This window comes from Agelaius phoeniceus, chromosome 1 (genome assembly GCF_051311805.1).
Source record: "Agelaius phoeniceus isolate bAgePho1 chromosome 1, bAgePho1.hap1, whole genome shotgun sequence".
NCBI lineage: Eukaryota > Metazoa > Chordata > Aves > Passeriformes > Icteridae > Agelaius > Agelaius phoeniceus.
In genome coordinates, this window is record NC_135265.1 from 95,873,027 (window position 1) to 95,886,867 (window position 13,841).

At 38.5% G+C, this 13,841-nt stretch overlaps 1 protein-coding gene across 1 annotated transcript; it reads right to left on the reverse strand.

Annotated features, from left to right (window-relative positions):
• Nucleotides 1-1,081: 1,081 nt before the first annotated feature.
• Nucleotides 1,082-12,650, reverse strand: CNDP1 (carnosine dipeptidase 1). The gene is made up of 11 exons (XM_054639278.2): nt 12,543-12,650; nt 11,583-11,726; nt 10,159-10,321; nt 9,127-9,215; nt 6,949-7,149; nt 5,488-5,572; nt 4,430-4,590; nt 2,922-3,086; nt 2,606-2,747; nt 2,053-2,200; nt 1,082-1,211 (listed from the first exon to the last, which is right to left on the reverse strand). The coding sequence occupies exons 1-11, from the start codon at nt 12,618-12,620 to the stop codon at nt 1,106-1,108; spliced, it is 1,482 nt and encodes a 493-aa protein (XP_054495253.2). The 5' UTR covers nt 12,621-12,650; the 3' UTR covers nt 1,082-1,105.
• Between the last annotated feature and the right edge of the window lie 1,191 nt (nt 12,651-13,841).

The following is a 13,841-nucleotide window of genomic DNA, read 5'->3' on the forward strand; positions in this document are numbered from 1 at the left end:
ATTTTCTTCTATTGTCTCTGTATCCACATCTTTGTTCTTGCAGTTTTTTGTAACAGGAGAAAAAGAAAGCATCCCAAGTACAGTATGTAATTTACTTAATGTAATTTTTTTAAACAGTAGGGATAACACTACTGGTTCCATTGGTTTGGTTGTGTGTGAATTATGTTAGAGTGAAAATCACATTTTAAAGTTTAAAAAAATCTAGATTTTAATTATAAGCTTTGTGCTGGATGTTTTGCCTAAACAGCAATCAGACCTCTCAACTAGTTTGGTTTTATTTCAAAATATATAATTTGCTTTCAACTTAATTATTAATGTAAACTGATGCTTTACAAGTTGCTTATTGGGTGAGAAAACACTGTTCTGATGACAGACTTTGGCCAGAACAGATGTTTACAAAAATTTCTTTCTATTGTATGGAAAGAAAGTCACATAAAGAAAACATTAAGTGATTTTTAAAACTACTCACAGCATAGTTAGAGGTGATTTGGATAAGAGGGAAGGCATAATCCAGACCGGGAAATGTTTATTTATTGTTGTAGTTCTACTTACCTCAGTGATTATACCCATAAATAGATAATAATGGGCAAATCTTCACATCAAACTCAACAAGAACATTTCATTGCACTTCCTACTTAAAACCTTCAGTGAAGGACAAAGAAAGAGATTAGTTTGACAGTAGATCTTTCTTCAAAGAATTAGGTAAGTAAAATTTTGTATATAGTTAGGAGGAAATTGCAGTGTGTATTGCTCATATTCAGAAACTGGAATGTGAGCTAGGCAGCATGAAGAGTGATACTACAAAACAGAAATAAAGTCATGTTGATAAAATGCATGTATATATTCCCTTTGTCTTGAAGTTTAAAACTAAAATGTCACGTGTTCCATTCAGCAAGAATTAATTATCCCTAACCCTATTTTACAGCATTAGGGATAAGAGCACTTGATGGACCATATAACAAATGCATGCCATTTAGTAGAATGCCAGGAAATAGCACAGCATTTATTATTTTCCCCACCAATTCACAGCCACTGAATATGTGATTTATGTGTTTTATTTAAGTTAGAAAATTTAAGAAAGTGTTTTGCTGATTTTCTTGGTCTGTCAGTTGATAGTCTCTGTGGGGGAAGTTTCATTTAAGTTCCGATGTAGCTTTGATATCTCCAGGAAAAAAGCTGCAAACAATTTGGTTCCTTCAATATAGTTGTGTCTGTGAAGAAGGAAAGAAACACAATGAAGTCTTGTCAGGCTGTTGTGCTCACAAAATTAGGAATGTAGTCCAGTGAAGTTTTCGGAGTCTTCATAGGAATTTGCAATACTGGTAACCCCCGAAAATTACCAAGTGCACAGAAGTGCTGGACATCCTTCAATCTGGTACTCCTCTGGATTTACTTCAGAAAACTATTTTCCAGGTTTACATACCCAAATTGGTATTACCTGTAGCCAGCAGCGTTGAGGCTTTAATGAGGAGAGGCAAAAAGTAATTTGAGAATTATTGTAGGATTCTCCTCTCTCCAGAGTTCAGCATGAATTGACTCAGAGACTGCACAAGTGTTCAGGCAACACACTGAATAGTGGCTTACCATGGTGCCTCCAACAATAAACACCAGTGACAGGTTTAAGCTATTTTTTTGTATAATTATGCTAGTTGTGGTCCCTGGACTATAAATAACTCTTTATAGCTGTTTATACTGAAAACCACCAAAATCCTCACAGAACCGTGAGTGTCTGTGACTGGTGCACTTCAAAACAGATGCTGTGATGGAAGAGTCCCCATCCACACCATCATCTTCATTGCTAGAGAACTGAAAATTGCCAATGCAATGAATTTAAAGACTGAGTAGACACCCAGTGAAAAGTGTATAATGGTATGCTTTAGACTGGGAATTTTCCTTTCTTGCTTAGCACAACATCTAGTGTGCTGGAGATAGTAGGTTTGGGCTGCCCAATGCACAGCAAAGCTTCCCATCTAGGCATGCTCATTCATGGGTACCAAGGGACTTCAGTTGCCCTCCCTTCTCTAGTAGCAGCAACTGACAAATGAAATAAACCTGCTTATTTTCTCATTTTGGGAATGCTCCCCAGCATCGGCCGCTCCAATCGGAAGCATCATCACACTTTTCTGTGTTACAGTCTGAAACATTCTGGCAACAGGAATTGTTGAGCCATCACGGATGAAATCGGGACCTTCTCCAAAAACTGAAATATATTGGAAAAATGAATTAATAAATAGGTGTAATCCAGGTTTGCTATCTGCTATCATAGATTTAAGGAAAGAGCTGATACTAAGAGCTTCTGAATAGAAATGGGTCTGAGTGAGAAGTCAGTTGTTTTCACAAATCAGCTCTGCTCTATAAATCTCTGGTTTCTTATCAATACAAAAATAAGTAAACAAGGCCTTTTGGCTACTCCTATAAAACATATCAAAATTTAACAAGGTATGGAAGATGCTGATGAGTTGTTCTATCAAAACCAATGAGATTTGTAAGAGTAAGAGGCTGCAGCACTGAATTGGGAAATCTGCTTTGCCTTATTGTTGAGCACAATGCCCTTGCACACCTACAGACACACTAAGAACTGGGAAAAAAAAAAAAAGGAACACACCTGTTTTTATTGCCCTTCTTGCTGCTTTATATAGTAGATCATTAAAATCAGCCAGCCAGGGCTTTACACCCAAAGGCATGGACACTTTCAGTTTGTTTGGACTGTTCCTCTTGGAAAAGACACCCTCCAAGTGGTCCACCACCTGTAGGGAAAATACTTTTACAAAAAGCTTTCATCTTGCCCCTCGAGCTTATACCCACATTTCTACTTCTCTTGGAAAGAAATTAGTGCTAAAAACATTCAGTGTACTACAAGTCTAGGTTTGCAAGGTGCTGAGTTTACACAGTAGTGGCCAAAGAAAAGATTTGTATCTTACCTGTTTTTTCACAACTGAAAGGTCCATGTTGGGGACCTGACGGATTGAGAATTTGCCAATTACTTTTGCTGGAATGACTGTTTTAATGCCTGGTTCATGGAAAGCTCCTTCAATCCCATGAATAGAGAGAGAGGGGTAACGCCACAGGTGTAGAAGTATTTCTTCCTTTAAAAAAAATTCAGAATAGAAGGGATATTAACAAGCCACAATTTATGTAAACAAGCTTTTTCCATCCTAAAATTTGTATTTGGAGACCTCTGTATTTTAAAGATATTTGATTTTTTTTTTATTTAAACCCATGCACGTGTATTTTTCTTTTTAAAAATTACTACTACTTTCAGTCATAGAACGATTTGGATGGTAATCGTTTTTCTTAAAATGTGAGAAAAATAGATCATTGTTTTAAAAATCTTCAAAGCAAATTTTCATAGTGAAAAGTAATATCAGAACAACTTCTGATCTGACTGCATGTTTATCCTGGAACTTGTCACTGGAAAAACCACAAAGCCAGATCCAACCCAGATGATACCAGTGAAGAAATTCTACCAATGAACACTAAAAAGCACAATAGGAAAGATTATAATTTTCAGTAACTAAGTTTTCCTGGAGAAGATGCAGAGGAAAAAAAAATATTATGATTATCATTCTAAGGAAAATAGGAGAAATGTATAAATTATAAACTGGTCTTCATGCAGAACTTCAGGGTGCTGCTGCTTTCCTTCAGTTTTATGAGACTAGACCTTTATCTATACTTAAAATTAACATCAATTCATCCTCATACAGGTAAAGCATCAAAACTCAGTGTAGTCACATTTTACTTTTGTATTACTGATTCTTACAGTCTAGCTTTAGGTAATTTGAAAGCTATAAAAGCATCCCTGTTAGCAGAACCTACACTACAATAATTATGTTAGTTATAAAAAAATCAATCAACTCCTTTCTCCCAGCTGCCACTCTTATGCAGAGAAATCTTTCTGAGCCAGCCCTTACCTGCTGGCTTTTTATTTAGGATATAATTTTTAATTGCTGGTAAGGAGAAGCTTGTAGCTTTGGATGCTTTTTATGGCAGGCTTGGCAGACATCAAAATCTGTATTAAATGAAAACCATCCGAAACACATCTGCCTAAGGCTGCCTCCCATTTTTTCAGAGCTGAATACAACTTCTTTCCTACTATGTAACCTAAATGCAGGCATTTTAATTCATGTTTTATTTGGCTGATTAGGCTTAGGGGGAGGGAAGGGGTAGGCAAGGAAGGGAGACTTACACTGGTTAGTTTTGCATCATTACTTTTAATTGATTGTTCATATTTCAGGTCACTTTCCCCAGATGCAGTGCTTTACATTTTCAGCAGACTGATTTTATTTATCTTTTACTTCCCAGTGCTCCTTTATTTTATTTTGAGCTTGCCATTGACTGAAAATTTCTTTCAGTTTGGCTTTATATATAAATGCTACAAATAGGTGATTTAAATTCTTTCTGCTGAGTATTCACAGAGATATTATGTTACCTTGGTGCCATAGAGGAATTTTTTCACACCACAGTTATTTCTATGTTCCTCTAGATCAAATTCAATCGATTCATACAACTTCCTTTCCTCTTCCGTCAGGGCAGCAACACTGTCGTAGATTCCAGGAATCTGAATATGACCTGTGGAATCCACAAGGCTGTCTACAAAATAAGATACAGATATCAGTACAAGGGGAGCCTCTATTTCTTCCCCTTAGCAGTCATAACACCTTTTCCCTTCTACCTAGCTCCTTACCAAATGAGTGAGCCTCACAACTGTTTGCATCTGTCAAGTTGCTTCACCAAACTTGATATATTTGCATATTTATTAAGAAAATCATTGAGCTGCTGTTTGTGTGTAGTGTGTGATGTGTCAGCCGAGCTTCTGACATGAAAACATCATCCTACTGGGATACAAAGCAGCATTAAAAAGTCAGGTTTTGCTATGTGGGCATGTATTAAAGTTGCCTGTAATGCTTAAATGTTCTTAATTGATGTGTGACTGACATCAGCTTAACATGTCTGAAGTCCTGGCCTTACTGGCCTTACATTTTTCTCCTGAGAAACTGAGAAGCCTAAGAAACTAAATGTAAACAGTAATTATCTGATTGCTTGGAATGTGGTTTGGAGGATGCTTACCAACAAGTGCATCTTTGATTGGTTCCATGTGAATTGTTTTAACTTAATGACCAATCCCAGTCCAGCTGTGTCAGGACTCTGGTCAGTCATGAGTTTTTATTATTCATTCTTTGCTAGCCTTCTAATATCTCCTTTCTCTTTCTTTAGTATAGTTTTAGTATATCATTTTCTTTTAATATAATATAATATCATAATATAATATAATATAATAAATCAGCCTTCTAAGAACTTGGAGTCAGATTCTCATCTCTCACCTCTCCTGGGGACCCTCACAACAACACTGCAGCAATTGGTGACCACATCTGAGGATCTTTCTTCAATGAGCCTTACCTTACAACAACTAACCATGGCCCTGACCTTGGCTGGGTGATGATGGGCAGCTCTCCCCAGCTGCCCCTGAGCAGTGATGTGTGTTCTTACCCAGCAGCGCTATCAGGTCCAGCAGCGGCTCATGAATGATGCCCCCAAAAGTTCCAGAGTGAAGGTCCTTGCTGCCACATTCAACCTGCACCAAAACCACTGGTTACATGTGAACACTCACTACCTTATTCTTCTGTCTGCTGGGTCCATTTTTTTTGAACAAGATCACAAATGAACAGTAAATGGTTGGGTTTTTTTCTAATTATTAAATAGAAAACATCATGTCAGGAACAATCTGCTTTGGCAGAGAAGATGGAGCTCCGTTGTCAACCACCAAGAGAGAGAAATTCAGCTGTCTGTAGCACTCACACATTTGAGAGCAAGGGTCCTCCTCCACTCCCTCTTTTGCTTCAGTAAGATTAAAGACATCATACATTAAACATTTGCATATTATTACTGTTTCTAACATTGGAGAATAAATTCTTCAAGTTGTCTACCCTTTTTATTTAATGCAAAATCTTCTTTAAAAAAGGCAAAAAATAATCTTGTTTGATACTAAGAATATATGTCCAATCTTAATTCAAGATTGCAACAAATAAAAATTTATAGGTCTCTTGAATAAAAAGTCGTTAGAATAGAGGCATTTGAGTTATTAAATGTGCTCTTTTTCCAGACACATTTTCATACTTGAGTTTATCATAAAATATTTTCCTGCAAAGGACTTGTTTATTCTTCTCAAAACCTCATTACAGCTAACTGTCTACTAGCAGGGAGAGATCATTTTTGATGTTTTAATAGCATCATTTTTCTTAACCAAGACTTAGAAGAATTGAATCAAGGCTGCCAAGGCTCTTTCAGTTTAAAAAAAAATTCATTCTTTTTCAGACATAAAGGTTAATGCAGATTTTTCTTTAGTTCTCAAGTTCTTTAATCTTCTCTCCGAATTCCTTTTATGCTTCATCAGGAAGCATTTCCAGATGAGAAATTTCTGCTCTTTATTTCACAGTAGCTCACATTGCCTGCTAAATATAGCATGTTGGCTACAGTGAACTTTTATCTACTCCTGTCAGTGCTTACAAAAATTTTGTGTGGCTTTTAAACCCAGAGATCCAACCAAACTGAGTCCCTTTAGGCTGATTCATTATACCCAGCAGTATCTGCTGCAAAAGAGCAGGGCAGCAGAAATGATGGTTTTGGAGAGAGTTGGAGAGGCAGGTGTAGGGATGGTGTCCATGAGAACAGAGAGAGAAATGAGAAGAGACTGGCAGGGTGGCAGGAGAGTAATGGGATAGGAAAGGGATCAAGGGAAGAAATGATTGAAGAGAAGTTAATGGAAGTAAATAAGGCTAATGGAACTGAAATGAGGAGGGGAATCTGCAGAAGCCAAAAGGGACGCAGAAGAAAGCTCTGTACTTGTAAATATTAAGCTTTCCTTCAGTCTTTCTCTGCATGCAGATGTAAGTACAGCTACATCATCCCTGTCTGTCAGAGGCTCAGCTGGAGTGAACCTGTGTCCTTTACCTCCACAAAGAAGCAGGCATTGCCCCGACTCCCATAGGTGAGGGCAGGCTTCTTGTTGCTGAGCCACAGGTTGTCTGAAATTACAATATAATCAACATCAGAGAAGAAGCTCTGGTTTTCTTCCTCAAGTAGCTTCTCTAGCCCCAAGGATCCTGCTTCTTCCATGCCTTCAATTACAAACTTGAAGTTCACTGGCATAGCCTACATAAAAATTAGAAAAGTCTGGGTAAGAAACAAGCATTTTATTTTTTCTTTTAAAAAAAGCTTTAAAATTAGGAGCAGACTGGTTTGCTATGCAAATTGTGTTAGGATAAGAAAGATGTTGGATGAGTACATAGGATATATAGCTTGTTACATTAGAAAAGCCAGTGACAGACACATATAGGCTCCCAGAAAAACTTGTTCTTTTCCTCATGTTTTTATCTACTATTCATTTTCAGAGGACAATAAGTGATGTCTTTTTTCCTTCTTTGCGTTTTCAGAAAACTTGCTGGAATGTCTCATTAAACAGGCTTTCTGTCAGAGCTGTTCAATATTCTAATTGCTTTGGAAATTATAACTGTCTAATAGCAATTGCATTTTCACAGAAAATTTCCTGCCCCTTACATTTGCACTGTTACTGCCCATGTGGGAGCCACTGGCTGTGGTTTTCCCAATGTTGTCTATCACCAGACTTATATGGTAATAAAAACATTGTCAGTTACTCTACTATAATTGTCTTTTCAACACTCATAAATTTGCAAGCCTGCTGGTTGATAACAATGCATTTCCAAGAGTAATTAGGAGAACCTTTATTATGGAATAGTGGGAGTTGAAAATGCTGACATATCCCATAGGGGACATAAATTTCAACTTAGTTTCCTGTTGCAATTTGTTTTCTCATTTGAGGTTTTAAGATGTTTTCTCTTTTGATTCGCTGCTCAGATTAAAGGCAAGAACAAATATGTAAAATTAAACGAACTTGTGTCATGGATGGGTTCACTGATAAATCATCAGCTGGCCAAAGAAATTTTAGAAACAAACTGTTAATGAATATTGTTTGATGGTCTGTGTTGTTTTCTAGAGAAAGGATTCAAATTACAAAAAAATCTTTTTTTTTTTTTTTTTTTTTGCTTGTTTGTTAAAATGTCAATATAGCTATTAGTGATTTGAAAAAACTAGAAAGATGTCAAATCCACAACCATATCCACTTACAACTAGTCTTTGGGCAAATAATGTGCATTTTCAAGGGTTTGAGACCAAGGTCAATTCAGTACTATAGATGCAAGGAAAACATGTTTTCCAGAAGGCTGTAAGGGGACTTTAAAAAAATCAAGACTTAATGCTCAGTTTGTGCCATAATGTCATACAAGAGACAGAAAACTACTAACAGAATATGTCATTCAAATTCAGCTTAAAGGAAAATAGTTAACCCAGTTACAAGCCTAAAATATATTTTTGGTTTACCTTGACCTTGGGGGTAAGACTACTCCAAAATTATTAAATTGTTTGAAGATGGCTATGTTCGTCATTGTAGTAATTTAGGCAAATGTCTGACTTCAGAAATCTGTCAGACTCTGAGTGATTGTATTCATATTTGGAGAATCCACCCACTCAAAGCATTTGCTTTGATAAATCTGGACTGTTGGTGACATAACAGCCCATTCTGGATGAATATTTTTAGATGCTTATTCCCTTCACACAGACACATAAATTGAAGGTATCTTGTAGGCAGACAAAACCAAAGATCAGCAGAATGTATCAGCAGAGACGAGTCTTCATCAGCATTCTGTAATGTCTGTTATTTTACCATTTTAAAAGCTCTCATGAGAACAGAACAATTATCAGAGCTGTGTAATGTATGTAATACATATTGAATGTATGTAATACATATTGAATTCTTCCCCGTGGGTTTTCCTCTGCAGGGCAATGGCAGCAAGAGTGTATTTACATTGCAGACAGACTGCTCAGAACAGGAATGCTCAAAGACAAACTATTACTGGAGTGGGACCAGTGCCCTAAGTGTTGCATCAGAAATAGTTAATATTTCAAATTGTATGTAGTCTTTTGGGACAGAGAGGTATCATCTTATTCAGGAATGCAAATACATCCCTCCAGAGATATAATAAAAATAACAACAAATGATACTGAACAGTAAAAATTAGTGATAAAAATAAAAAAGTTATCATTGATACCTACTAATTTCAAGGCTCTGAATGTTTCCACTGCATTTATCCAAGCTAGGACTGGTCCCTTATTGTCTGTTGTTCCACGGCCATAGAGGTTTCCTTAAAAGGAAAAGAGGAAAGTTTTTAAGCAATCTTTGAATTTTCCCTCATCACTTCAATGTAATTGGCAAATTCCAGTTGCCACAGAAGCTTTAGTGATGGAGGGAAGAAGTCCCAAAAGTGTCAGGATTTCACTGACTCATTTTAAATAAGGTGATGAGTGTTTGGGCGCTTCCCAAAGGAACAGTACACTTGTTTTTCCTCTTTCCTTCCTTTTACATGCATTATGTTGTGGTTTCTGCCACATGCCAATTTTTGAGCTTCAATTTTCTTCTCAGGAACTGTTTGTTCATACCAGATATGCCTGGAGGGTTTCCACAATATGCAGTTTCTGGACACATCATTCAGACCAGCTAACAAGCAGCAAAACTCTACAGATAAATGCCATGGCAGAAATATGAAGCTACAAGTCTAAGTATTCAATTTCTTTTCCAACTGCACATCATATATACTTATCACTGTACAAACTGAAATCTGTGCCTGTGTATAAACTTCTGTAGCAGTCCCCACTGGATATACACTGGAATAAGGCAAAAAATTTATGCCAGTAAGGCTATTGGGAATTGATTCCAGATAATGAGAAAGGGCAACTCAGTGGTTATAGCCTGGGAATCAGGATTTCTGAGGTCTTACTTATCTGCTGACCCTCTATCCATTATTTTTGTTCCTTCAGTCAGCTGGCTGCGCTGGAAGGATAATTACATTAAAGGGTCCTCACATTCTTCTACCACAAATGCTAATATTTCCACACCAAGTATTAGGCAGTCACTGATGGATCTCACTAGTCACAGAACAACCATCAAAGCTGAAAGCTGCTGGACATGTCCCAAAGATTTCCACAGAAATCCTCATGCTTTGGTTAAACAGACAGGAACCCTTCTCCCACACAGAACCTCAGTCGCGTGTTCCAATAATGATACAAAATTTATGAGAAGATGCACACCATTGATTTCAGTCAGTGTGTAGGGGTCAGTGTCCCAGCCATCTTCCTTCTTGGCAGGCTGCACATCCACATGACCATAGAAACATACAGTGGGGTTTTGTGGATCCTTCCCCAGTTCTCCAAGAAGCACAGGAGGCAGTGGGAGGACTTGGCCATCAGGCAGCTGCGGAGGAAGGTTAGAAAAAGGCAACTAAGGAAAACCAAATCTTCTAAAACTTAGAAATGTACAAAAACAACTGGAATTCTCAGTATTGAAAATACACTCAATTGACTTTTATTTGATTAGGTGCACAAATCTGACTGACTCCAGTTCTAACCTATTCAGAGAAACTAAGATCTTTCTCCTCAACTGTTCATTTCCTGCTGGACTTTGTAGAAGTCTTCAAACATTTTATTGTCATAAATGCCCTCCTCACTAAGCTCTCACTTCCCAGCACCAGAGAAGACAGAGGGAACCTTGTGCTATGGAGTCTATTGGGACACTGAAATAGTCAAAAGCCACACAAATTAATTTGAGGTTTGATTTAACCACAGACAGAGGGCAGGAGGCTTGTAAGTTCAAACATAGAATCTGAAGAAAAGTGTTGCTGGCAGGAGGCAGCAGCTATGTCAGACTGTCTTAAAAACAGGTTAAGGCTAAACCTCTAATGTGGCTCTGTGCAGAACAGAGCTCTGCATGGCCCAATTGCATTCTCTGCAACTATCAAATGACACAAACTGAAATATTGAAGTGTTGCTGTACTTCAGGCTCCTTGTGCTAAGAATCGGAATCCTCACCGAAAGCATCAGAGAAAAGAAAAGAGAATCACGATTATTGAACTTTTGAATTCCTGTTAGATTAGGAATGAAACAGCCCAGGGCAGGAAAAAGCCCATGGCTACAGTAAACTAAGTTAATTAAAGACTAAGGTTTCTCAGAGATAAATTCTTCCCTATTGCTTTCCAACAATGAAAGAAAATAGTTTGGGTCACTTGTCAGAAGCTCTGAAAACCAAAAATGATGGTTTAGGTAGCTACCACCCCTACATGTTCTGTCTGACAACATTTTCTTTGTAAAAGCAACCTCCCTCATAAAGTAAGTTCAGTGACAAATGATGCATTAGTTCTGATGCTTCATTACAGACAAAAATTTAAAAACTAACCCCAGTAAAAAACTCAGTCCTTTTACTTCAATTAAAAGCATCAAACTCCCTCCTATGCACAGAACATCAATTTGCATTTGGATTGCCTCTGTGGTTCCCAGTATGCTCTCAGTTCTCAGACCTGATTTCAACAGGTGTCATGTAGGTACAGGACTATTGATAAATTTGTATCTAGCTTTCAAAAAACAACACTATGTCATAACATACATATACATAGCACTGAATACAACAGGTAGACCCATGGGTAGATATGATGCTTTAAGGCCAAGAATCAGATAAGCACCTGATGTGACCCCAAGTTTACTAAATTAACAGTGGCTCCCAGAGTTGCAAGTCTGTCTGCTGCCAATGCCATCATATGCATTACTTCTTTCCTCAGGTGTGGTTGAATAGAATCACTTTCCACAGCCACCCATTCCTTCAGATCCTGCACAGGAAGACAAGTGCAATTAGGTGATCCAGAATGTTATTGTCCTCAGCCCTTGTATCAGAAATCTCACACTAGAAGATGATTTCCTTTCTGTATCATCACAACATTATCACAGTTGCTCTATGGTTTCAGCATAGAGAAGAGTCCCTTAGATGTCTCCCCAGGGTTGAGATTCCTGATTTTCCAAACAGAGAGGGTGCTCACACTTAGGCATTCACATTGTCAACCCTGGATCTAAAATCCAATGGAAGAGGAGGTAGACTAGATGCTGACTAGTTTGCATTATAGAAATTGCATTATGTACAGCTTACCTTGGTGGCTCTCATGAGGATTCAGAAGTGCTCATTGATTCAATGCATAAGTGATACAGACTGGATTAATTATGTTTCTGTCTTTTCATAAAGGGTTGACAAAAATGAAAGCACAAGCAAGCATGGGACCAAGACTCCTCTCCTTCTAAAGAGCAAACCCACAAAAATCAGTTCTGAAGCAGACAGGGTGAGCATCCTATCTGGCTTGCATGCCCCATGCAGGTGCATTTGGCTTAGTGGAGCCTCTCTCTGAACACACTCAAAGGACGCCCATGACCATCTCTTTTGCTGAAGTCCATGCAAGTCCCTCCTTCAGCCCAGAGGTTCCCAGCAGCCTGCTCTCTTACAGCCTTGCTGCATGAAGTGCATATTGCCCTCCTGATGCCAGACCTGGAACCCTGCTCATTACCCTTGTGACAGGCACTTCTTCTCCTGCCAGAGGAGCCCAGGCCTCTGGAGCACCAGCTCTGTGCTCATTATTTCACTGCAATATAGGTCCTACCTTGATGAAATCACTTTGATGCGCATCAATGTACTGGAAGATCTCCATCTCCAATGCTGAAGAGGATGAGGGGGACATTACTGCCTTAGAGAGCAGCACAGGGCTGAAATGGTTGCTATCTGAAAGTTAAGGATAAAATTCAACATTGCAGACATCCTGCAATATACATTTCTTTTCAGCACTAAAAAGCAGAGACATTTACAAAGTGCTGAGATTATTTAAGTCTCGTTTAATCTCCTCAAGCCAGGAGAAAGTATACTCATTTTATCACATAAAAATTTCAATTGATTCACAGTCAAGATGCTGAAAGAAAAATTGAAAAAATGACCAAAGAGTGAACATCTTTAGTGTCAGCTTTATAAATAACTTAGGGGTAACATTTTCTACCGAAACATTTGTTGCATCAGTTTTTCAGTACAGAAGCATCAAATTGTATGTTCTGGGAAGACAACCCTGGGGCAAGACTTGCAGATACCAACAGCCCAGGGAACTCATCTTTCTTTTTCTTCATTTCTAGAATCATATAATATCCTGAAATGGAAGGGATTTACCCAGATCTTTGAGTCCAGGACCTGTCCCTATACACACAGTTCCAAGAATCCCACTATGTCCCTGAGAGCATTGTCCAAACACTCCTCAAACTCTGTCAGTCTTCGTGCTGTGACCACTTCCCTGGGGAGCCTGTGCCAGTGCCCAGCCACTCTCTAGGTGAAGAAGCTTTTCTTGATATCCTGCCTAAACCTCCCCTGGCTCAACTTCAGGCCATTCCCTTGGGTCCTGTCACTGGTGACCACAGAGAAGAGATCAGTGCCTGGCCCTCCTCTTCCCCACACAAGGAATTTCTGACTGCAATGAGGTCTCGACTCAGTCTCCTTTACTCCAAGCTGAACAGACCAAGTCACCTCAGGTGCTCCTCATACAGCTTCCCCTCAAGGCCCTTCACCATCTTCATAGCCCTCCTTTGGACACTCTCTAATGGTTTAATATCTTTCTTAAATTGTGGCACTCAAAACTGCCCCCAGCACTCGAGGTGAGGCTACTTTGGTGCAAAACAGAGCAGAACAATCCCCTCCCTTGCCCAGATGGTGATGTTGCACCCAGGACTTGATTTTCCCCCAGACTGCCAGAAGAAGGCAGAAAAATGGATTCACTGACACACATCCAGTATTTTACATGAATAAGGGAAAACAAGCCTGACACTAGGAGTATTAGAAAACAAATAGCTTTTGTGGTTGATTAAGAGCAGTGACAATACTGAAACACTTGATAACTCTAGAATTCATTTACTACCTGCAAACC

Bases quoted from the DNA above. Each gene is read 5' to 3' on its own strand.
- CNDP1 (XM_054639278.2), bottom strand. From the start codon at position 12,620: ATGTCCCCCTCATCCTCTTCAGCATTGGAGATGGAGATCTTCCAGTAC. The intron at 9,216-10,158 runs GTGTGCATCTTC...TTTCCTTTTAAG, and splicing joins CACACTGACTGAAATCAATG to GAAACCTCTATGGCCGTGGA. The intron at 2,748-2,921 runs GTAAGATACAAA...TTTTCCCTACAG, and splicing joins TTTCAGTTGTGAAAAAACAG to GTGGTGGACCACTTGGAGGG.